At 41.1% G+C, this 26,231-nt stretch overlaps 1 protein-coding gene across 11 annotated transcripts in view; it reads left to right on the forward strand.

The window, feature by feature from the left end:
• Nucleotides 1–26,231, forward strand: part of adgrl3.1 (adhesion G protein-coupled receptor L3.1) — a 121,182-nt gene that overhangs the window by 63,274 nt on the left and 31,677 nt on the right. For 9 of the 11 annotated variants that reach the window (XM_022199308.2, XM_022199311.2, XM_022199312.2 and 6 more), the window contains 5 exons: nucleotides 13,104–13,529; nucleotides 14,282–14,385; nucleotides 15,264–15,449; nucleotides 16,985–17,023; nucleotides 22,814–22,997. In XM_022199308.2, coding sequence (XP_022055000.2) covers nucleotides 13,104–13,529; nucleotides 14,282–14,385; nucleotides 15,264–15,449; nucleotides 16,985–17,023; nucleotides 22,814–22,997 — 939 coding nt within the window. The remainder of the gene's footprint in view (nucleotides 1–13,103; nucleotides 13,530–14,281; nucleotides 14,386–15,263; nucleotides 15,450–16,984; nucleotides 17,024–22,813; nucleotides 22,998–26,231) is intronic. The other 2 variants (XM_022199309.2, XM_022199316.2) reach the window with 1 other exon arrangement.

The raw sequence follows: 26,231 nt of genomic DNA on the forward strand, positions 1-26,231 counted from the left end.
AATTTCCCTTTTCTTTATTTCAAATGTACATCCTTTGCTAATGTACAATAGAACTGAATATCACATCTCAACGTTATTTTTTATGACATTACAGTTTGTACCTTGATCAGATATAGGCCTATTCATTTAATTTCTTACCTGCCAAGCCTAATGTTGATGCCGTTGGCTTTTTTATATAAAAGAACAAAAAGAGTTTAGAGAAAAGTGTTTATAGTCCTCAAAGTATAACCTATTGAAAGACTGGATTGACCCTGGTATTGAAAAATGCCTAACCTTTTATAGTGTATCACAAGGGGTTTGTTTTAAACATAAGAACTTCAACATAGCGAGGGAGAAGAATGCGGCAGGCTTAGTTCACCTTGGGCTAACAGATAATATAAAGGTTCTCTCCCATGTATTCTATAGCGGCATTAATGCAACATGCAGCAGGAAAATTATCTTTTTGAAATGCATATTCTTTCTCCCTTGGTACTTAACAAGAAAGTGAACTGCCTCTATGCATTTATTGTTTCCCATGTCTGTTTGTGTTTCTTCTTTGTCTGTTAAATCCCCATTCTTTCTCTCCCTGTCTCTCACAATGGCAGGAATCTCAATATTTCCTCTTTCTTACTCATTCATCTTTCTCTTTAACATTTTTTTTCTTTTTGTTGTCCTTATCTCCCGCCTAATCTGGCCTCCTTTTCTGCTCCCAGCCCTTTCCCACATCACACAGGGCCATTTCATCGACTGTCCTTAGATGTATATATTATAGGGACCTAGTGAATGCCTATGTAAAGTCAGAGTCAAAGCCACTTGTCTCTGCATCACCCCTGTCTCCCACCCCGCAGTCCCCGAACGCTCTCTCATTCGCTACTGTTTATGAAGTTGTTTCATCATGTCTTCTTACATGCATATTATAGAGGCTTGCCCTACGCAAGCGGCATGGCTCCGATGAAACATTTGAATAATTTATCACCTCCAGTCTGCCTTGCCACACTTTAGAAAGTTTTCCCAACAAAGTCGCAAAATTATTGATGTTATCCGCATCTCTGGGATAGGAGGGGCAAACATGGCTAAAACGGAGACGATACTAACTTGTGCGCGATGCCTTTTCTGTCTTTGGTTTACACGTTACTTCTGCTCTTTCTTGCCACTCTCTTTTGCGACCCCTTTTCCCTTTGTTCTTTCTTCTTGGTGCAAATTCTCACATTCTCAAGATGGATGACGACAGATTCTCCCCCTGGTGCTATCTCTCTGCTCTTTAAGGTGATGATCTACTTAAGGTCTTAAGTTCAAATGAGACAGATTGCAAATTCTGCGGGATAGCCAGCACGCTGAAATTAGCTTTAGCAGTAAGATATGTCATTCTGAAAGTTTCCTAAAGTTCCCCTGGAGGAATTTTTTTTTTTCAGGTAATGAGACCTGAAAAAAGAAATTTAGTCAGAAGGTGGCAAAAAAAAAAACATCACAATGTGAAAGTTGGTATCCAGCATTTTTAGAATAAACTAGTGGATTAAAAGTCAATATAAAACTTTGAACTTTATCATCACAAATTAGACAAGAGCATTCATCCTGGAGAAGATTATTTCGGTCCTTGTACATAATTTTTGCAGTAAGTAATTAGTATATTTTTAAAAATGAACTCTTGCTCCACTTCAGCCACAAACTTAAGATAATTTAGATAAACTCACTTTTCCAACAATGCAATTGTCCATAGTGAAAAATATAACAAAATAAAGTCAAACTTGACTTCTTAGTAATAAATAAATATGGAAAGGAAATATACAATAAATTTTTTTTAAAATACAAATGGTTTTAAATTGTCTCGTCTTCATTAAACTGAGAATTTGAGTGTATTTTCATCATTTTCATGAAAAAATTCTACTTCCTTAACCACCGTTTTAACCACCAAACAAAATCTTTCTAAACACCTAACTGTATTACCCAAATGCTCATGACAGTTAAACATTTAAGGTGTCAGAAGGACATAATCAGTCTTATTTGGACAGTAATCAAACACTGGAGCTCTGTTGTAGTCTAGTAAATACACACTTATCTAGAGAAACTTTGAGCTCCAGGTTACAATGTCTGTCAGGTTACAATAATTTAAAGGCTCACCTTTGACCTCTTAATGGCCAGAATCACAGAGTTCCATTTCCTAAGGAAGTCAAGCATGGAGTATCTATTGTCTTTTTACCCCCCTCTCCAAGTATTTACTTCATCCTCACCCACCTCCCCTTTCCCCTCTTCTCCACTCCCCTCCCTTTTCTCTTCCTTGACACCAGATTGCAATCAGGCAGCAGGGCTAAGCAGTGCAGGAAATGTTGGAAACAGGCTAAAGTGGAGAGAATAGCGAGAGTTAATGGTTGAAGTGGAGACCCTCTTTCACCAGATCACTGATTAGACTAAACCTCGGCACATTTTCAGCCCTGTTAAACCAAGTTGTGTGTGTGTGTGTTGGGTCCTTGAGCTGCTCACACCACTTGAGATGATTCAGCTCTGCCAAAATGAAGGCAGATTTACTTAGTGTGTTTTGTGATTGTTTACAGGGTGGAAACCTTTGATTGCATATTCCCCCAAATTTTGAGAGAGCATTACATCAAATGTAAAAAGCAATCATCAAAATGTTAATCCTAGAATCAAAACATGTTATCCGTGTTCTGTTGAATATAATTCCTTAAATTATAAAGATCACAGTCATTTTGTTACATGGAAACTGAGTGTCATTAAAACAAAATACATATAATAAGAATTTCCATGGTGCCACAATCCTGTATACCAATAAACATTATTATGCAATGCAACGACATGAATATATAGTATGTTTCACACCTCGGTCTACACTCCCATGTTTGCCCTATTCTTCTTTGTCTTCTCCACCTGCATCTATCACCTGTTCTTCCGCCTTCTCCCTTCCTGCCGATCTCCCTCTTCCCCAAATAGATTACGACACAGCCGTCTTAGCAGAGACTGAACTCTGCTTCAGAGAGTCTGCAGCACCTGTTCCTTGCCTGCAGTCTGTCGTTATCGATTGGATAGCCCCAGCCAGGCACTCTGCGTGCGTTTGGCCTTGGCACTGCTTCTGCTCTGCCAAACAGCAGATGCCAAATTAAGCAGGCCTATCCAGGACAATGGGGTAGAAGGGAAACCCACTGCCCAGCAGGAAGTAAATAGAAATAGAGCAGCTAGCAGAGCATATCACTGCAGCTGTATTCTTGTCAGTTTTTGTATTTGAAATATAAAAAATGTGCAGGCCGAAAAACGGGAATAAAATCTGAATTTCCATGTGATGGACCATAGTAATAAATTGTTTTGTAAAAAATTGAAAGTCACTTCCTAGAGGCTTCGGGTCATGAAAGTTTTGAAAGTTTCCTGAAATTTCCCTGGAGGATTTTTTTGTTGTGTTGTATAGAGACACTGTTAAAGAAGTTAGAAGTGACAAAAAAAAACATCGGTTTGGCTGCTGGTTCCAAGCAGTTCTAGAATATTAGCTTATATAAGTCAATATAGAAAACTTTATCAAAGCAAATACAAGAGCATTCATCCTGTGGAGAATTCCCTCAGCCCTTGTGCCTAACTGCTGCTTTATTCAGTTTGTATACTTTTCCTAATCAGTTTTCTAGCTCAAAATCAACCACAAACCTTTGTGTGCAGCTCATTTTCCCAGATCACTTCACATCTCATTCCAACAAATTAATAGATTTTGATGGATTCTTTCCATGTATTTTTATGAGTTGTCCTGTGTATTTGGAGAGGCCACCACCCAGCCTTTAAAGAAACATGCTGATGAATCCTTAAATTATAAAACAGAAAAACAACACCACCCACAAAAAAAAGAAATTTGGTTGCTCCCATTAGCTTTTTGCTTTGAACAAGGGAACTTCCCCTGATTAAGAAAAGAAGCATGTAATTGGCAAACTTGCTGCAGGTGTCTCCAACCTCAGCAGAGCAATGACATGATTATGCAACTGGTAAGCCGGCAGGCTGAGCAGCGATGTGTCTGTATGTGAAACATTAGCGGTGGAACGTGGCGCTGCCTGGCAGCCATTTTTTAGGGAGGCTCTGTTAGTTTGAGGTTGTTTTTTATCTTAAAGTATCACTGCTTTGAAGTGCTCTGTTCTGTCTTATCAGCAGGCTTGAGCCACTCGCCATGAGCTCTCTGTGTGCGTATTGCAAAGCGCACAAGTGAGTGAAACGTGCATGTGTGTATGTGTATGCAAAAAGTAAAGTGTCTGTACGTGTGTGTGTGCTCTTCAGCCATAGGGCTAGTGTGTTATCGCAGTATACAGCCCCATTCAGTGTGTGTGCTACGATCCAGCCTAGAAAGCTTTGTGCCCTCCAGTCAGCTTATCATTTTCCTTCTACCCCTCTGGATCCATCCCTCCCTACTGTTCAGAGCAGTGTGTGCATGTGTGTGTATGTATAGACGCAAGAGGCAGTAACTTTTAAGCAAACTGCAAGAAGTAATCATCTTGCATATTAAGAAGTATAATAGACACTCCAACGCAATTCTGTGAGAACTTCTGTCTTAATTCAAATCCCTCTTCACTTTGCTTCTGTTTCACTTTTCCTCCTCTCTGGCTGTCTGTCTGCCGGTTTTATTTTTCTCCGACGGTGTGGGAAACTTGCCAGGGGAAGTTCGTTTTCCCTCTCCTCTCTGCCTTCTACCTTTTGTGTTGTGGATTTACGATCCCTCTGTTTACCAAGCGAGAAGTCAACAAGAGCATTCTCGGCAACAGAGCGGAGGCAGAGACAGGCAGTCTTACCCACACAGAAAAACATTGCCACACACAGTCATGCGCGCACACACTCGCTGGATGTCTGTCTGCATGTCAGATGATCATGTGCGAGCAACCGGGGCTGACTGACAGCATCTCTGTGGCCCCTCCAGTGTGGTGACAGATGACAACTTCAGGAACAAGTTTACTGCCAGCCTGCCATTGTCTCACCTTCCCCTGGGCTCGCTACAGGTCAGGAAAACAAACAGGATAGAATAGAATAGAATAGAACATTCTCAATGAAATTCAGGATTTTTGAAGGAGTTTCCATTTATGTCAGCTTAAAAACTGAGATTGAATGTTTATTCTTGATATAGTAAACAACAGATAACCCAACACAAGGTGGTAGCTAATCATTTGTTTTCATTTCTATCACTCTAGCTTCCTCATCAAATAAAATTAAAAAGGTTTTATTGTATTAATATAATATAATATGATCATACTGTGTTATTATTTACAATGATGCATGCATACATACACTACCAGTCAAAAGCTTGGACACACCTTCTCATTCACTTAATTATTTTCTACATTGTAGATTAATACTGAAGACATCAAAACTATAAGAATACATATGGAATTGTGTTGTTTTAATAAAAAGTGTTAATCTTCAGTATTAATCTACAATGTAGAAAATAGTACAAATAAATAAAAAGCACTGGATGAGAAGTTGTGTCTAAACTTTTGACTGGTAGTGTATATAATCCATTATTTCAAGAAATTATTGTTAAAGTCTGAGAAAATTCAAGCTTAAGGAAGTCAGTTTCAGACATCTGAAGAGCTATGTCTAATCTAAAACCCAACACTGAACTGTGCGTCATAGCTTGTTTCATTGATCATCAGTCTAATTATTCCATTTGTCAAATTGTGATATATAACTAATAATCACATTCATTATTAATTTCCAGCTTATCGCAGACACATAAATAGAATAGTTAATGCTGCTGTAGAGCCCTGCTCTCAAAGAAGAAAGCCAGCACTGCACTAATTCACTAAAACTGTTTTTTTTTTTACATTTCTGCAGTATAATGTGAATGATTTTCATACGACTCCTAATGCGTGAAGCAGGTAAGGTGATAAATGGTGTTTCACATTAAACATATTCGGTGTGTTAATATAGTGCAAAATCTTGAAGTGATTTTCTTGCGCTGAGTTCGTGACTGTATTTTCAGTTTCTTGTTCTTGTGGCATCGTGTTCAGCAAAGAGCACAATGTTTAGGTTAGCTGACATCATGAAGTTGTCATAGTGCATTTACTCATGGCTTCCTACGCTTAACCACAGGGAGATATGTCAACCGCCACGAGTACAACCTCTAGCCCTTTTCTCCTATAAATGTTTCATGAACCTGTTATGTCATGTTCCTGTAGTTCCCTACAGCCTCTTTCACGGCATCCTGAGTGATGCAAGTGATGAATTCATCACATTACAAAATCCTGTTCTTTTAGCCAATATGCTCCAACGTAGCAAGAGAAGGTGGACAAAATAGAAGGCATGAAATATAGTTTTAAAATGTGAAATTAGTAGAATGCGTGTGAATGTGTCAGAAAGTAAGTTATAACCTAGCAAAAAAATCATGTGCGACATGTCAGGGGAACAGCAGAGGGAAGGAAGACAGACAGAGATGCATCGGTAGTGAAGTGCTGTGGCCCCTCGACTGTGATGCTTGCAGACTTTTGTGTTACCTCATCCCAAGCTGCCAGCCGCTGTGTTTTCTGGCCTGTACTCAAATGACAGCAGACATCAACCTCAGACACACACGTACACACCATTACTCTTCCATTGTTGTGGCAGTGGCCCTAATGGAGCTTCCCGTTTGAGTCCTGATAGCCGCACACACACACACACACACTCGCTCTATGCTTCGTAAGTACACACACTCGCCCAAACACACGCAGATTGACAGCTAGTCCCTAGGCCACTGCTGCCACGCATGATTGATGGCAATGTTCCATGGAGAATGCATGAGGCAGGGCGGCAGTGATTCAGGAATGGGGAGCAGCACAGTTTAGGTACGGAAACACTCCATTGAGTTGTGGAGGAAGAGAACAGAACGTACAGGAGGAGTGGGATGCTACATGGCTGTCAGTCAACCAGACAGACAGAGAGAGGGAGGGAGAGAGACGGGAGGATGGAGAGCAGCGCGGCGTCTTTAATTAAACTTAAAAATCCACCGGAAAGGACGACTTCGGTTCACAGTAAATAATACAAACACCCACTCGTTTCTGCCACCCACGCAGTCACACTTCACTCACACTTCACTCTGCTCTGTTGAAAGTCGAAACGAATTTTATAAGCACCTCAAATCAGACCTCACAACAATGTAGTGGCTTCAAATCAAGCACACATTGTTGCCTTTGATTATAATCTAACAATATGAAGACTATATACAGTACACTAAAAAACATGCAGCTAAAAATACATGTAGTTATGGCAGGAAGATCTGTTTCATTTCCTACCGTGTCTCCCCCAAAAATGACATTTCTATACAACTAAGCTTCATTTTCAGTTACTTTTTGAAAGACATTCTCAAAACTGCTTTCTTTTAGATTTAGGATATCATGCTAAATATCATGATTTGGGGTAAAACACATGGAGCTAAAACAGAGACAAATGACTGCCTCATTTACATATTATTTGCATATCAGTGGACATCATCCAGAACCTGCTGGTCAGTGACATGACAAACACAACCCTGCCTTATGTTTTAATATGGAAATAATTAATTTGAAGTTATTTTGAGTCTTCTAAGATTATTATACAGTCTCTATTTAATGTTGTAGAGTCCTTGGTTTATTGACAGTGGTAGTTTGTAATGCTGTTGAACTGTACCATCTTATTCTCAGTCATATCAGTGGATCGACAAAAACAAACTGAATAGTGACTACACCTTGCTGAGGACACCACACGATGCAGGGCTGTTTTATAATGCCACTTGTTTTATCTGAATACGCCTCTTAAATAGAGATGGATGGGTTTACAGTTTTATTATTAACATTACTACAACAGAACTCTTTAGTCTACAATCTACATACAGAGCTGCTGTTTGTCATCAAACATTCAGAGGTTTATAGTCTGCATATACATCACTATACAGTCCTTCCAGGATTTCGCTGGCGTTTTTCGTGATTGTTGCGGCCGAAAATGCCTGAATTCGCTAGCCTAGTCGCGCTAGACCCATGCTCTGAAGATGCAAGGGTCTAGGCATGCTCGACAGGGAGGGAGGCGGGCTAAAAGGTTGTCTATCAAATCACTCTGCATCAATTGGGTAGGTATACAACCAATCAACGCAACGAATAGGCTCCTAGAGCACCGGAAATCAGAGGATGCGGTAGTTCGGTGAAGCCTTATTTATACAGTCAATGGGTGAAGCTCAAGTATATTACAGACATGTTAACAGAAAGATTATTCAGAGTCTGTGCTAATGGAGCTCAACGACTGTTGTCGTTTTTGTTGTCGACCCTGGCAGAGAATTAAATTCGTTGCCGTGGTTTGTCTAGCGTGGCTAGGCTAGTTGTTTCTGGTTGTTTCTGTCAGAATCGTCGCGCCTCTGTCGTCACTTAGTTACGCCTGCCTTCTGACTCTACACTTCATGGTGATTCGTCCGGCCAGTTTTAGGAGCATCCAACCTCGAGCCTTATGGAGGGTAACTAGACCCACCCTGGCAGAGAATTAAATTCGTTGCCGTGGGTTGTCTAGCGCGGCTAGGCTATGAATTCGCGGCAGCTTTTCTAAAAAATTGTGATAAAAGTTGCATTGTTTTAATCTTATTTGTTGTGATGAAACTGCAGGAGACAGTGACAACTGCTAAAAAGCTGCATTTTTCCAGCTTGTAGAACATGTTTCAATGCTGTAATTGACAATATTTATTCCGAAATGAATTATTTTGCGTTCCAACCCATTTCCACAAGCTGGCACACCACGGTGGGAAATTAGCAGCAGCCAGATACTGGTTTAATATGACGTGGTTGGTAGATTTGCGGCACAAAATGCTAATTTACTATTGAATGAATCATATTCGGACATATCTGTCAGTGGCTTAAAAAGTTAATTTCACATCCTGGCACACACGTGTTCACACACACACGCTCATGGCTTGTCACGTCAATGAACAAGAACAGCACTGAGAGCGCAGTCCTCCACAAGACAGGTGTGTGTTCTGCATGTGTACATACAAATCGCGTGACCTAAATATGTAGTTGGCAACTGGAATTGATGGGACTCAGAAACACCCCCACAATTTAATCAGTTGTTCCTTGTATCATTTCTGATACGTCCACAGTGGTGGATTTGTTGTAGGATAACAATCATGTGATCGTCAGTGGGCCGCTGAGGTAGCGTTCACTTGTTGCCATGGTTACCGTGCCGCTATCAGACGCCGTGCCGCTACCTCAACGGGAAATCCTTCACAAATCCGTGGATCCAAACTTTAAGCCGCATCACTGCCGAAGTCTAGTCACTTGGTCCTTGTGTCATTTCTGACCGACCCTGAAAACTTCATTTAAATCCCTGAGTCTGTTTTTGTGTAATGTTGCTAACAGAGGAAGGATTCATACACGTTGATCGTCACGTACTCTGCTGTGTTCTTAGGTGGAATGAATCATCTAATAAATTTACCTTCATTCTTTCAGTGCTCTAACGGATCTGGATGCAACAGTTTCCATCATGGTGATTTATGTGGTCTGTTGTCTGATCATTTCAGCCGTTCTAATATGTTTCGTGTTTTTTTAAATATATCAATCGATGATTTTTTTTTTCTTTTTTGTATTCCACCACAGTATTGCACGGGTGTAAAACCGTTTAGCTCCGCTTTGGTGAAGAACGTCAGTGAATTAATTGTTTATCACGGTCTTCAGCAGTAATTTTTGTTGGTAAATGAGAGACATTAGTATTGCACATGTCTGCATCTTCAACCGTAAACAAGGAAGTGAATTCGGTGATGTATGCATATGAGTGAGCGTGCATTAAGTTTGCGCTGGGAGCTGCTATGATTGGTGGAACTCACGTGAGGCGGGCCAAAATTGCGGTGATTGGACAAAATTGCAAGGCTGCGCAAAATTCGCGGAGATTGGTTGATTTCGCATGAATTCGGGTGATCACAACATCGCGAATTCCTGGAGGGACTGGCTATACATTAATGTCATTGCCAGGACCTCACCTGTGCCACGACTGTACATCATCTCTAATTAATGATGTAAATGCAATATTTCATGTGAACTGCTTTACACAGGTGAGCTCTTATTAGTAATAAAGCAGAAACCTTTTCAATTATAAGCAGTGTCTGATGTTAAAGGAACATTTTTTTCTGGCTTCAACAATTTATATCAGACAATTTAGAATACAGTTGAAAAGATGTTTAATTATTCAGTTTCCATTCACAGCATCATGCTGGTCCAGATGCTGAAGGTCCACAGATGGATGCTGATGTTCTGTCCTTGGAGTCTTCCAGCAGTTAGCATCTGGGTTTCTTCAACTGTCCCTCAAGTAAAATATCGCTTAAATGTTATTTTCAATAGACTAAAATTGTACTACAGGTAATGAGGACAAAACAATAATTCAGAAGTAAAAAGTCAGCGATTTAGTACAACATTAAATAACAATATGAAGTTATGAACATTAGCTGTGATCTCATTCAAAGCGATTTTCACATGAACAATAAAAAATGACACTGTGAGGCCAAAGTGTAACCGTTAGATACTCATAAAACTACTACTCCCTGTTTGACGGCTACAGAACCATCAGAGCCGGCGACAGATTTTAAAAAGTCTTGGCGAGATAAAGCTACTGTGACCACCAACCGCCTGCTCGTCTGAATAGCTTATAATGCCTGCTGGCTGTCTCACCAGGACACTCGCGTCTCTGAAATCATTTGAGTAAATTATTAAGCAAACTTTATTTTGATAATTTGATCAGAGATTTGACATTCATAGAACTGCTTTCAAGCCTAGAATAATATTAAAACTACATTTAGTGTCACAATAACAGTAGTATTTACAAAACACTTCTGTTACCTTTGTAGGTTTTCTCCTCAAGCCTTTTCCGCGGGTTGATGAGAAATGCATCATGGGATACTCGACTCCCCAAATCTGCATGATGTGTAAATGAGCCCCCTCCTCTCAGACTCGTCCTCTCCGCACCAAAAGAGACACAGAAAGTTGTCATTGAAAACAGAACTTTGAAACATTGTGAAAAAACTTTAGTGTAAAACAAATAAATTATCTATGGAAGCAAAGACATGAAGAAATCCTCAGAAAATTGTAATTTCAGTGAAACATTCTTTTTCTCAATGACAAGTAATTTATTTTCAATGACGTGTTCTTATTTTTTCTCTGACCACATGTACTGTGTCTTTTTTTTTAGCTCCATAAAAGTACACCCTTTTACAGCATGACTAAAGCTTGTCCTCCTTGTCCTCAACCAGGTTGACAAGTCCTATCCTATCTAGTATGTGGTGGGTTGGCTGAAAAGGAGCTGGAAAGCAACGTTGATTAGAAACCTATTTGTAGTATGTGGCAAAGAAATGCTACCAGGAGAAAATGCATTTCCCTCAAAGTTTAATTAATATGTAGCTTAGTTGTATAGAGACCCCATTTTTGGGTTGTTAAATTCATACAATTACATCCCTTTCCAATAAAACGCTCCATTGAGAGATGGAACTCTGTAACCCTTCCATGTTAATGCCCACCTTGTAGTACATGTTATGGCCTGCGGCACACTAAGAGAAGCACGATTACTTCTGCTTTCCTTTTTTTTTTTTTTGCTGAAAATCGTGAAATCATGAAGACTAAAAGCTGGATAAAGCAGCTTCATACTTTTGCTACCACAACTCACAGGCAATGAAAGCTGAATTTTTCAGAGGTCAAAGGAGGGCTTTGTACGCCATTGTTGAAAATGGTGTGGAGAAGAACAGGGAAATATTATAGTACTTTTTTTTTTGTCGTAAATGGCCTCATGATGTAGCTAAGTTGCCTCTGTGTTTTTGTCTGTCTCACTCTCTTTGTCCTTGCTTTTATGTGTACTCCTGTGACGTCATCTGCTGTATAGGCGTGCGAGCAGAGTATATTTACAGTGCTGCACTGATTTTGCATAATAGCAATGTTGTGGTTGACTATAAAAGAATCAAGTGCAAAATTATAAAGTTTCAAAAGTATTTAAAATATGGTTTGGAGCCAAACTAATTCACATAATGCACAGTCTCTTCTGTAGGTTTAAAGTTAATTCACAGATGTCTGTAATTACAACTTCCTTAAAAATATTCTTGAGTATAATTTACATATTTATTCAAAATATACTCGGTTGCATAGTCTTTACTGTGCTCTGTGACAATAAAGACGCAGAGTTAGAAAACAGCCTTCACCTGTGTGCAGTGCAGCATCTAATGACCTCCAAACCATTAAAAACGAATAGAATCATGTTGAGGGAAAGAAGGGAAAATCTGTTTCTTTGTACTGCGTTTTCAATCCTGCGGTGTTGATTTGTGCTACCTCAAGTGGCAGCGGGAGCGTGAAACACTTGTGTAATATTCTTACAAAAGGGCACTCGCACTTCTCAAACACATCCTGTGCTTATCGCTCTCGCTCTCTCTCCCCATCACCTCATCCATTCATTCTTTATTTTTGTCCCCTAAACAGGGTCGAAGTGAATAATTGAGCCTTTTTACAATGAAATATTGACAATAAAAGAGTGTGCCATATGCATTTAAGTGGCCTTCCTGCCTCCCGTGATGTCATACAGTTATAAATCATGCACGACACTGAAAGAATGTTTTTTTTCTGCCAGGTTAGGCAGCAAGAAGCACTGCTGTGTCCCAACCCCATAGGAACGACTGCTCATCCTTTGCAGGGAACACAAATCATTGGCGTTGCTTGGCGATTCACTGACGCTTGTATCACACGTATTCAAGTTGTTTGGATTAAATTGTTGCCCAGTGAATTGTTTCAAAACATGCCCTGCGCTCACGAGAAATATATAACCCCGAAAAGATGTGGTTTGTGACTGCAACACCAACATGGGGAAGTCATCAGAAACATGAGCTACTCCCTGTCACAACCGTTTAGTGCTGTGTAGATGAGTGCCTGCAAATGTGTTTGTGTCTGTCACCAAATTAATTACGCTTGTAGGCCATTGTTCACATAACTTGGTGCTAATGCAGATGGCTTGCTTGATCGCAGGTCTTTCAACTTTATTGTTCAGAATAAACTTCTCATCAACACATCTGCACTTCGGTCACGTTGGGCTTCGCGAATCTGCACAGCACATTTTGGATTCTGGCCCCTCATTTTAGAACTGAGCCTCTGCGGTTTTGTGAATGTAAACTGTCTTATAATCTGTCTCTTCTTTCTTGTTAGATTATCGTCCACCTCCAATTATCCCCCCTAACCGAGGAGGCGTAGGAGGGGGTCCGATTGGTGGGGGAGGTGGTTCCTCCTCTTCGTCTACCAGCCGTGCCACCACCACGCGTTCGCCTCCTTACTACACCACCCCGAGGCCTCTGCTCACCACCTCTCCTGGACAGAGGTACCGAACGACCACCACAGTCCGTCAGCCCGTCCTGGTCCCCGCTGGAGGTTCGTCGTCCGACACCAATCAGATTCCTGACACCAACCAGAAAGCTGGGGGAAGGTCCCCTCCGGTACAGGTCCCTCCAGCGGCCCCGCAGCCCCCTGCCCTGCCTCCCCAAGACTTCTGCAGTCCCAGAGTGACGGCTGACATATCGTGGCCCCAGACACAGCAAGGCCAAACAGCCAAACAACCCTGCCCTGTCGGGACACTAGGTAAGAAGGCTACATAAGCAGATACATAGCAGAGTTTGTATCAAACCAATTACACATTGTGAAAGTATGTGTGAAAACTTCATTCTATTTGTTAGTATTTTGTGTTTGCTTATTTAGTGCTTTCCTTTTTTCAGCAGCAAAATGTTATAAACATTTTACATTTTCAAATAAAAGTCCCATTATTGCAGGTAAACACCAAAATGTAAGCCTTTATGGTGACAGTCTTAATTTGGGAATAGTATTTTATGCTCACAAACAGTGCATCAAATTGAGCTTTACGTGAAATGTCATCCTTTAAGTAACCACCTGCTGCTTACAGTAGCTAATAATATTAAAATTAGATCAGTATATGTACAGATCACTTTTATAATGGTGAATGCTGACCAAAGTACATTATAGAGCACATTAGTAATTTAAACACATAATTAGTTTTTAGTACATGTGGATGGAATAGTAAAAGCTAAAGATGTCAAATATAGAACACAGACAGGTATAAAGTTAAACATTTATCTTTCCCTTTGAAAATATCATGGACTAGTAGTACAAATTTCCACACACACACTTCCTCAGGACAAGCTCTGCCGCTTTAATCAATTAGTTCACATCACAGAGAAGATTCTTCAATCCTCCAGCTACCATCGTCACACAGGCAAACACTGCGAGCACAAAATGCTTAGTGAACCTCAGGAGTCTTCGTGTCTCCTGGTGAATGTCAGGGCTGTCTTACCCTGTTTGCTCTGCTTGTCATGCAGGCGTGGCTACATACGTGTGCGTGGCCCATTTGGGCTACTGGGATCCCCAAGGCCCTGACCTCAGCAACTGCACGTCGCCATGGGTCAACCACATCATGCAGAAAGTAAGTCTGATTGCTGCTGCTGGCCCTCGTGGCTCCCATTGAGCCCCAGATTAAGGATATGTGTTATAATACAGTCCTAGAGCAACTTTTCTCACGCACGAAGAAGCACTGGCCACAGGGAGAGATTTAGGCCATGTATCCATCTTCATTTGTTATCCATAACCCCGGACTTGAAATCTGAGAGATATTATGCAGCTGTAGGGAAGTGGAAATGTCCAGTAAGGCTATTACTCACAGTGTGATGATAGCCAGCAAACATTATGATAGACTCATTTGCATACAGCAATCACTTTTGCATGGAAATCTCTGTTGTGTTTGAGTTTTTGGGATAGTTTTCTTCTGATTAGTGCTGCCACTGTTATTATAACTTAAGTATGAGCCCCAAGGTTTTCAGGGTTTTCTGTATGAGGCAAAACATGGAGAAAGGTCCCAGAGAAATCAGCATAGCAGCTGAGATGCTATAGCTGGAGTTGTTTCTTTCAAGTAGTCTTTAATGTCCTCATGATAACATTTAAAAGTTTCTTGGCACACCCTGCTGAATGCTCTTGAACATTAACTTGACCTGGTGTCAGGAATTCAAATTTTTTCTCCTTTCTACGCCTTCACATTCTTCACCCCCAATCTTTCATATTTACATTTCTTACCTCCTCTGTCCTTCACCTGTCTGTCCTTCCTCTTCTGTCCTGTCATTTCTTCCATCTGTCATTTCTTCTCTCTCACTGTTTCTCCCCTCCACGCTCTCACCAACTTTTTCTCCTTTCTCTAACTTTCCCTTCACTTCTCACCTCATCTGACTTTTTTCCCCTAACTGCCATCCATCTCTTTCTTCCCTTCACTTTTTGCCTCCCTCCTCCCCCGTCATACTCTTTGGTTCGCAGCTTCGGTCGGGCGAGACGGCAGCGATTGTGGCCAAGGAGCTGGCAGACCAGACCAAAGGGCTCCTGCGCCCTGGCGATGTGCCATCCACAGTACGGGCCATGGCCCAGCTGGTCGAACTGCTGGACGTCCAGCTCAGGAACCTCACCCCTGGGGGCAAGGACAGCGCTGCTCGCAGCCTCACTAAGGTATCGGCTCAAGAAACAGGAGATGAATGTAAAATGAGTGGATTGAGTGAGAGATTTTCTTTCTTACTTTCTTGCGAGAACTAACATGGAGAGGCTTGCAATTTAAATGACTGAAAATTAGCAGAAAGTGGAATGAGGGAGAGCGAAGGGAACAGATAGAAGGCCTCTTTCAAGTTAACAGTAAGATGAATAGCATCAGTGGTTTGTGTTTTGTCTTCCTCTCATTCTCAAGGGTTAGAAAAGTCTCTGAGCAGAGCTTGATGAAGAACTACACACAACAATGTAGATTTCCAGATGATAAATGGCTGCTTTTAGGTATTACTTTATCCTCTCCTGTGTATGGGTCTTTGTTACAAGTTTTACTTAACATTATAAGTGATAGATAACTGCTTTTAGTCTTTGGCAGGGTTCCTTCACTCTTTTCAGATCAGTACCGAAATTGAATAAAACTCTATCTCAGCCTGGGAGTTATTCTCATTAAAACATACAGTACAGTCTTGGGACGCATTTTACGTCATAGCTCATTGTCTTAATGAACCTCAGTCTTTGAGCTACAGCTATGAAGATGCTGTTGACGATCAGGCTTGAGTGCTTACCTCAGGATTAAATTAATGGAAGCTCGATGCCGAGTATGCAAAGGATCTGTTTTACTACAGCAGCAGATGAGGAAAGAATTTAGTTCTGTACTTTGTTCATGTAGGCATTCAATTAAAGCGAGTTAAATCACTGGAGAATGGCTGAGTGGCTGGTTTGCTAATTGACTGACTGTGTGGTGGTTTGTTTCTTGATTGTGTCTGTTGAGGTCAACAGTGATGGGTGGGGTCTAACAGCTGGATTGACACCTGCTGCCAGCTCCTAAACTGTCTCTGCCTTTATTTTAATATAGCTTTAGCATCTGATTTCCTTGGTCTGTTTTATTTCTAACGCTCCAATTTACCTGTTTTTCTCTCTCTATCACGCACTTTACATCTCTTCTGCTCCCTCTAAGTAATTCATTGTGTGAGGTGAATACATAAATGGAGCATGTGTGAGAGGAATCAATTAATCTGTGTTTTACTGTTGACCAAATGGCCTATTAAAGGTTGAATTTGTAGGGGAAAAAATGCCCTCAATAGAAACGGAAAAGTGTTCTTCCTGATTTCAATAATGGCCCAATTATATACATCTAATTGAGTAATACGCTAGCTTATTATGCTAATTTCTGTTAGGAAATCGAATATGACCAATCACGCACGAGTGGCATAGTAATTAAAGCCATCAATTCACTTGACAGTAGATGCAGAGAATGAGTAAAACAAGGAACAGAGGAACAAAGCAAATTATTGAGACGATCCAAATGAGGAAAGAAGAGTAGAAAAAGGCTAGAAAGGCGATTGCGCTAGAAGGAATTATGAAAGGAGTGGAGCGATGACAGTAACAATATATTTTAACCAACAAAGTCTTTTTTACACGGTGCTAATGAAGTGGTGTATCTGACTCTGTGTGTATGATTGAGAGGTGTTATATCGCTAACACTCAGTTGTTTGAATTTGCAGCTTCAGAAGAGAGAAAGGTCCTGCAGGGTTTTCACTCAGGTATTTCTGCTTCCTGGTATGGTTAACAATTCTGCCATGCCACAGTTCAACGTTGCTTTTTTTTCTGTGTATGTTTGTTTTTCAACACTATGTTAACAATCAGCATGTAGTCTGCTAAGGAAGCTCATTTGTGTGTGTGCGTGTGATAACACATTATAATGCTCTACATAGAAATATAATTCTATGTTGCAGCACTTGTGTTACGCCTTGCAACCCAACCCTTTGAGGAGGGCAGTCATTTAACAAGGTCTAGTCCTGATCTACAGAAGCTCCCCAATGGTGTCTCCTAACAAAGTTTTTAGTCTCCTCAAAGGGTTTGCTGACATTCTTTTGTTTTCAATTTAACTTTTTTTTTTGCATTCAGAATCAATAGTACTGATAAGAGGCCATGATCAATATCAATAATAGCTCATCTGTTTCGCAGTTCTGTCTGCAGAATTGTAAACAGACCTGCCTGAAACCAAATGGCTCGCTATCCATCTCCATTCAATGAAATGCCCTCTCTGCTGCTGCATCAGAGAGAAAGAACTGAGTATGATGGATATTCTCTTGCATATTGTTTGATCACGGCCTCAGTGCCTTAAAAACAATGCCAGCTTGTGTTCGTGGCTTCGACATTAATTTCTTTTTCATCCTTGTTGGTCGGCTCGTATTGATGTTTGTTCGTGTTGACGCTATGGGCTCACATCGCTGACAGAAAACCTGGCATCATTTAGGCATGTTTCTGGTCAGCTAAAATCACTTTTCAAAACATGGAAGGACCCCACCTTCCTTATCCATGTGCTGTAGATAGATTGCGGAGTCTCATGTTTTCTCTGTCTGCACCTCACCCACACCTACACACACACACACACACACACACACACACACACACACACACACACACACACACACACACACACGTTTGATGGGGTAGCTCTTTTTCTCCTGATGCAGGCTCTTTTTTTTTTCCACTCTCCCCTGAAAAGCCTTAACGTCAGCACCAGTCAGCAATGTCACATCATAGAACATGGCTTAGGACTATATGCAAGCTGACACACACACACACACGCAACATAAATATATAAATATATCTTCAACAATGATCTTATGCTGTCACATCAAGACAGTCGGACATTTTGATGTGTCTCCTCAATCCAATAAGCGGCTGCTTTTCAAGGAGCCGCTGCGTCCAGACAACTAGTCACAGGTTAAAATCAAAATGTTCCACCACACACCTTGGGTACTGCAGGGGGTTGGGAGTGATCGATTATATAATTAGCCTTAGTAATGTGAAACAAAATTATACCAACAGTCCCTTACTCTGCCAGATAGAAATGTGCGTGATTAGGGATGTGGTGTGGTGCTGCCCTCTCCTCGTTAATTATCTACAGCACTAATTGCCAAGTGAGGAGAGTGGGCAGGAGGTTTGGGTTCTTAATAGAGACAAAAAATAATTGAATTCTCTCTCTCCTTTTCTCTCTCTCTCTCTCTCTCTTCCTCTCTCCCTCTCACACTTCATCTCTCCTCCTCTCTCACTTCGTTTGGGGAACTGGGGACTCGTTTCATGTATACTAAATTGGCAATTTATTCATGATGAAGTTGGTGGTGTGGAGAGGCTTTGATGCTTTAGGGTGGATTGATGGAGGGAGGTAGAGTCTGCAAGGTAGATGCAGAAAGAGAGGCGGGGATTGGAGGGACCCGAAATTGATCAGGAAGAAGAGCAGAGTTACAGAAACAGAAATGGAATGCGAGAAAACGAGAGAAACAATAAAAGGGGGCAGCGAGGAGACAGTGATGCTCAATGACAATGTCTAATTTGCCCTCTATTTATGGATGGCAGGTCGGAACATGGCATGCTGTGAATTTAAAGCCTGATTTAGCTGCAAACTCATCCTGTCAGGGAAGACAAACTCCAACAACTGAAAGATAAGCCTGCTCCTCTGATGAAAACATTTTCAAAACATGCACTTTCTCAGAGCTCAGCCAAGCGAGTATAGAAAAAAAACTCCTTTCTTTCCTCTACTCTCACCTCCTTTTCCATCCTTCTAACATCCTAACTCTGTCATTTTACACGTTGCTGTGCGCGAGTGTACACATACTCTCCGTCCGTGCACATGTGCTCGAGCGTGTGCCCGTCTTTCCTCTTGTGTAGCTGGGAGTAGTAGACCAGCCCAGCTCTAGTCTGTCTTGCTGCTGCTGTTTACGCTGGATTACCCCAACGCTTCAAAGCATTTCGCTTCTGCCCCATTTACTGGAGTGTGCATGTGTGTGCGCATGCATGCTGTGTGTATGCGCACACACATGTGCGTGCCTGCCCTGCAATACATAGTCTCACTTAGACACACACTCACTCACTAACTTACACACACATACACACAAATGACAGCCTTATCTGTCTCTGCAGAGTCTCTCCCCTCTTTGAAGACCCCTAAAAAAAAACCTGTCTCTATTTTAGCCCTCAAGTCCTCATACTTGTGCGGATAGAAATGTCACCAACGGCACCAGAGCTTAGAGGCACACCCACACACACACACACACACACACACACACACACACACACACACACACACACACACACACACAACCACACTGGCAAACACATATATTTCGTCTCTGATGTGGAGATGTCTGGACCTCAAGGAAATCACACCCCTTCTTCTTCTTACCTATCTCTGTCCTCTACAGATGTAATCTCGATGCCAGTGAATTAAATTTCAACGAAAAAAAATTATATGAAATTGAAAATGCTAGATAATCAAAAGTTCAATAAAAAGCAATGGAAAGTTTAATGAGAGTAGAAAAACGGGGTTATCTGAAGCACATCAAAGTGAGCATTTGGGAACAGCACCAGCAGCACGAGCGAACAGAAAGCAGGGCCACTGCTCTCATATCTGTCGTGCCGACAGAACATCCTCTCCTCTGTCTCTCTCTGTTGCCTGGACTGCTACTGTACAGCAAGTGGAGCAGAATGATGCACTACGATGCTTCTTCCAGCCCCTTGTGCACACCCCCCAACTACACACACAGATACAGACACACACACACTGGAGTGCCAGCACACATACAAGCACACAGGGATCTCAATCCCTTTCAAAATGCACCACAAACATACTTTGACATCCACCCGCACCATGCATGTATGTATGTATGGCATCCACACACTTCATACGACATGAAGACATCAGAAACATCTTCTGAATAGTTATGTTTCCATTATATAAAGAGTTTAACTGGAATTCTGGTTATTTTGTAGCTCTGCCCGTGTTGTCTTCAGTTATTTAGTTCTTGAAGAGAAGCCAGATTGGAGCACAAAACATGAGACACTGGTCTGAAATGCTCCAGCTGAGATAAACCTGTTTGGGAAAAAAGAAACCAAAAGCAAACACTCAAATTATTAGTTATCTCCTTTTAAAATCCATCATTCAATAGCTGGCTGATCTCCTGGTTCAGCTTTGATGTATGGTGCGTACTGTAAGCAATGTGCATAGTCTTCAGTGTGCGTACAAGGCAGGATTACTACCAATGTTTTTGGATATTGTACGCAATTTTTTTCAGTCCCTGAGACATTTGTCGGCTGAGCTTCTGAGCTGCAAATGTTAATTCTTCTTACTACCAAGTAGTCTGATGATTACCTAAAAAAGTAATTATATTGAATCAATATGAAGTTTTGGAAAAGTGTACAAGTGCGAAAGATGCTCAGTACATTTTTGAAGAAGCATTCATTATATTTTTATACCAGGCAAAAAGCCAAAAATCCTCACATTTATAAAGCTGAAACCAAAATATCTGACATTTTTGCTCGAAAACTGTGATAATTAATTGACTGTGAAAATAGCAGCTGATACATTTTTTGTTAATTAATTGTTTCAGCACTCGCTTGTTTACAACCACTCATTTGTCTGACCACTCATCTTTTTCCCCATCTTACTTGTTGTGTTCCCAATTTTCAGCACTTTCATGTCAACAATATCAATTTGATTACTGATAGCACTGATGGGCAAAACTACAAGAAATGCAATTAATTCTGCATTCAATCAGAATTTTTCTTCAAGTGGTATTAAAGATTATAGCCTTCTGCCACGTTATTTAAAAACTGGTGGTGGGAACAGATTTGCTGGTGTATGTATCTACGTGTGTGCATGCATGTGTGCGTTTCCCATCCGCTCCTGCTTATTCGGGTTGTTTGCAGAAGCAGTGGATTAATTAGTTTTTGTTTACATGTAGCCCTCCCAAACTCATCCAATATGCATCCCAGCTAATTAGCTGCTAGTGCTAAAAGAGGACATAACATTATCATATTAGCTTGTTGGCTAAGCACCAATTTTGTGCGTGTGATACTGTATCTGCATGTGGAAATCGCGGCCGCAAAACAAACAGGTAGGATTAGTTCTAATTCCGAAGGCCAACTGCATATTTTGCAGCACATGCCATGAGCGCTCATATGAGTCATCATCTGCAGTGTTTCTCTATGCCTTTCCCTATCAGCTGCACGCAGAGTACACTGTTTACTCCTGCCGTCTTCCCTCCTCTTTTTCTGGTCTCTTGCTTCTCCTTAACCCTGAGCAAAAGGGACAAAGACAAAGTCAAATGGTGGATGTGTGAACGCCAATAAACTCATGTCTCTTGCTCTTCCTCCTTGCCCTTGCAATTCCCCACCGGAGACCCCCTTTGCTTGTATAATGGCACCTGTGTTACTTTTTCCACTTTCCCATCCGCCCTCCTCGGGAGAGAGGAGCATTGAAAGAGTGAGAGATGAGTGAAGGATAGGAGTGTGTTTGCAGAAAGGGTGGTTTACAGAGAAAGAGAAAATAAAGAGGCAGACGGGAGCTCGAGATGTGTGTGTTTGATAGCACCTGTATTCGCTTTTCCGCCTCTCTTGTTCCCAGTGGACGCCTGTCACCACGGACTCACTGGACTGTTTTATCGCTCTCCCATGGCTCTCCCCCCTTCTTCCTCCTCAACCCCTCCGCACCAGCTCTCTTCCCCCCCCCCCTCTCTGTCGCTTTATCTCTCCCCGGGTCTTTTAAGATGTGTGTGTCTGCGTGTGTGTGGCGTTCATGTCTAAAAGCGAGGAGGTGAATTCTTAAGAGCATAAAGGAATGTGTGTGGGAGACAAAATAAGTATTGTTTCATGGAGAGCGTTTCATCTGTGTGAGCCAACTCCGCTTCGTTTAATTTGGCAGTATTTTTGGACTCAGAACTGTTCTGCACGGCTGGATATGACCCAGCAGACATTATCTGATAAAACTCTAATTTCTTCTCAGACCCTCAAGTTTTCCAGCTCAAAGATAAGACTGTTGCTTTAAAAGAAAAAAAAAAAAACAGTGAACTGAACCAGGTTTTGGGGGTGTAGACACATGGTGATTGCAATCAGCTAATTAGCTTAGCTTGATTTTCAGAGCATCTGTGATGGATTTTCTATCACAACATCCTCATATAAAGAGTGTTGAAAAACGAAAGGTGATAACGAGCATAAAACAGTGACTTTGAAGATACGCTTTTTATTCAATATCTTTTGTGTTTTTGCCTTTATGTCTGCATGGGAATGCTGCATTTGCATCGCTTACGTTTTTATTTATTTTTTTTGCTTTGATTGTCTTGATTTATCAACATGATAAATGAAAAGCTACTACATTCTCACTGTTGCATCCCACTGACTGCTGTCGTCAGTACTTGGGGTGTAGCAGTCTTATTTGTATTATGAATGGATTTGCATTAATTTTCCCATTAGCATCATTGACTGAAAGTGATAAAGGCCCTCGCATTGGCTTCCTCTGTCTGACCTCTGTGTATCTGCTGCTGCCCCAGGCGATGGTGGAGACGGTGAATAATTTGCTGCATCCACGAGCCCAGACAGCATGGCGAGAGCTGCCCACCAGCGAGCAGCTGCACTCGGCTACTCTGCTCCTTGACACTGTGGAGACGGGGGCTTTTATGTTGGCCGACAACCTCCTGAAGACTGACACGGTGCAGGAGACCACTGACTACATCCGTGAGTACATTTTTGGGTTCCTTTCCCATCTTAGAAACTCAGCTGGGCCTTGCAGCTGTCAAGGAGCCTGTCGAAATGCCCTCGAGCAAGGCACTTAACCTCCATTTGCTACAGTGGATCAGAACAGTGGCCAAGAATTGAAGGCCATAGCTGCTGCGGCCATGCCCCAACAAAAGCATTTCTACACTCGGTTGTCTTTACCTGAATACAAAGTAAAAGAGAGAAGACTTTCTAGACTGTACCCTTTTTTTTTGTTTTTTGCAGAAATAGGGTTCTTAGATTTCACCATTTTTTTTTTATGTGTGTGTGTTTTTCTTACAGATCTTCTAACGTAAATCAGCTCTGGCTGATAAAGATCTAAGAATGTGATGAAATATCGTAGTAAGAGGCAGCATTGACAGCAGGCATTACCAAGTCCGCCGCCTCAGATCAATGTTTTAGAATACAAACGAGAAACAAACTATACAATCTAACTTCACAGTGTGTCAAAAAAATAACATCATTCTTCACGTGTGCGATTTTAGACGCACACACACGCACACGTATGAATGAACAGCGGTGGATGGAAATGGAAATGGGGCAGAATAATGCCGTTGTTTCATTGCTCAGAGGACTGAGAGAGAATATAACATGAACATATGCAGGAGTTTGTGCGAATGAAGCTGAGCCGCGAAGTGAACTGCAGTAATAGTAGGAATAAAAAATGTCCAATAGAATGATTAACTAATTCATATTCTGCAAAGCCCTATGAGGGTGGATAAACATAGAAAATATATCTGGTACACTCTTCAGCTGCAAAGCCTCTAAAGGTAAAGAAACAAAAAAGAAAACAAATGTAGGAAGCTTGTGAAAGAATATGTGTGTCAGTGTTGTACTTATTTTTTTTACTGTGAGTCTCAGACATATTTTATTGACAAGACCTTTGAGACTGTCTTCCATATTTTAGGTTACAACTTTGAGAATTTGAGGGCAATACTGGTTCATTTGTTCTGTCAAACTAATACATGTGTGTACATAATTTTACAGAACAAAAAACTGTTCCAAAAATACATTAAAGGGATATTGTGGATAAGCATGTGATATACAGACAAACTTATATCTCAGTGTGAAAATCAGCCAACAATTGTTGTGTAGATGTGACAACATTGACAGTTTATTTTGCACTGCATTACACTGTAGCATGTACAAAATGACTACTGAAGAACAGTTTTGTGTCAGAATTAAGATGCAGTGAGTACTGAATGCTGTTTCAAACGCATTACTTAGCTATTTGATGGCAACTTTGTAGTAAAACATAGTATGACTGATCCCTCTGCTACTGATTAACAAGCATACCTGATACTTGTTAATCAGTATATTCTGTAAGCACAAAATATGAATTTATTAGTTCAAAATGTAGGCATTAAAGCTGCACAAAATTGGTAGGTTTGCTCACATTGTACCCCTAAATGTCCTGTAATACAGAAACACAGAAAAGTTGATAGTTTATATGTCAAATACACATTAAAGGTGTGATTATGATTTGATAGCGTTCACTTACTTACATGTGCAGCTTTGCATGCCTGCTTTATGATGTGGAGTGGTAGGTGTGTACAGCCATCACAGGAAGGTCATGATGAAGACATCTAGGTCGTTTCGTGAGCAATTTTAAAGCATCAAATCCACAGAGATGCTCATCGAGCAACATCCAGAAAACATATTGGCCTTGAGGAAGACATGAATAGTTTGCCAGAGACAATAATTTTTATTTATTTATTTTCCCGCATTTTCTTCCCTCCACTTGTAGGCGGAATTGACAAAGCAGAACAAATCTAGTTATTATGGCGTTGTGCACATCACTTTCCTCCTCTCCTTTTCTCCTCTTTTCCATCATTTCCTGGCCTTTTCTCACCAATCATCTTATTGGTGGGCTATAGAAGGAAGAAGTTTGACAGGAGAGCAAAAAACCCTTTCTTGTTTTGCTTTTCATGCCTTTAGATGATGATATATCTGTGAGCCATCATCTCATCTGCACCCACACCACTGAGTTGCGCTCGCTTATGTTCCCCTTCCGTTGTCCTCCTGTTTACTCCCCTTTTGATTTGTTGTTTCGAAATTTCCTCCACATCATTCCCCCATTAGTAAGATTCACTGGGCTTGTGTGTTGCTCAGTCAGAGATGAAAAGCCGTGGAGGAGGGGCAGGAAAGCAGAGAAAACTGAAGATGAGAAGTAAAGAAGAAGACTGGATGAGTGCATGCTTGAGGGTGATGGTGATGGAATGTCACAGGATGCTCTGAGGGTTTTTTTTTTTTTTGCTCACTTTTATATCAGTAAGCAACTAAATTATGCCTATTTAAGTTACACAGCACAGTGACAATATGACAGCATTTTTTGCTATTCATGACAGACAGTATAGACAGATAGGATTCCACGAAGTCAGCCCTTAAAGCATGACTTTGTCGTGTTCTGGATTAAGTTTAACGGTTCATTCCAGCAAACCGACATCCTACACAATTTCCCCTTACATAATTTCAGACTTGTATCACCTCCAAGTTTTTGTGTTCTTTTCCTCCTGAACGCAGCACATAAACGTGGTTACATAAACACTCTTGGAGATGTAGGCTACTGCATCTCTGAGGAACTTGAAACAGGAAGTCGTCTTTTTGTGGAAAATTTTGTCTCCGCATTTCTCTTCTTTTTGTGCCGTTAATCTTCCCTCCCAGCTAATCCAGTGGGCAGATCCACTGTGATTATCTCTCCACTTTATTCATAACCGGCCCCATACAGCCTGTCATCTCCCTCTCTTTCTCCTCTTCCATCCTTACTTCTCTGTCTCCCTCTCACTCTGCTCTTTCGTGCATTTCTTAAGCCCCCCTCCTTTTTTTTCATCTTTTAGACGAGAATGAGTGACAAGAATAAATTATCTGACACATTTGACGCATTTTAAACAAGACACTGCAGCTATTGTAAGTGATATTATTGTGGTAGATTGTGTGTGCGACTGTGAGGCGCGGTATTAGGCAGATGAATAAATGGTGATGTTATTATTAGAACCAAAACAGTGATTTGGAGGGATAACACAGTGGTAACAGCATGTGTGTGTGTGTGATAACGATAATGAACAAGTGTGTTTCTTCGGAGGAGGATTGTCATGACAAGGATGCTTTAATTAGATTAGACTCAGCGTGTTTTGATACCCCGCTGATGTGTGTTTGTGGGGATGTGTCTGTACATGTGTGCATGGGTCGCTGTCT

Source organism: Acanthochromis polyacanthus, chromosome 3, assembly GCF_021347895.1.
Source record: "Acanthochromis polyacanthus isolate Apoly-LR-REF ecotype Palm Island chromosome 3, KAUST_Apoly_ChrSc, whole genome shotgun sequence".
NCBI lineage: Eukaryota > Metazoa > Chordata > Actinopteri > Pomacentridae > Acanthochromis > Acanthochromis polyacanthus.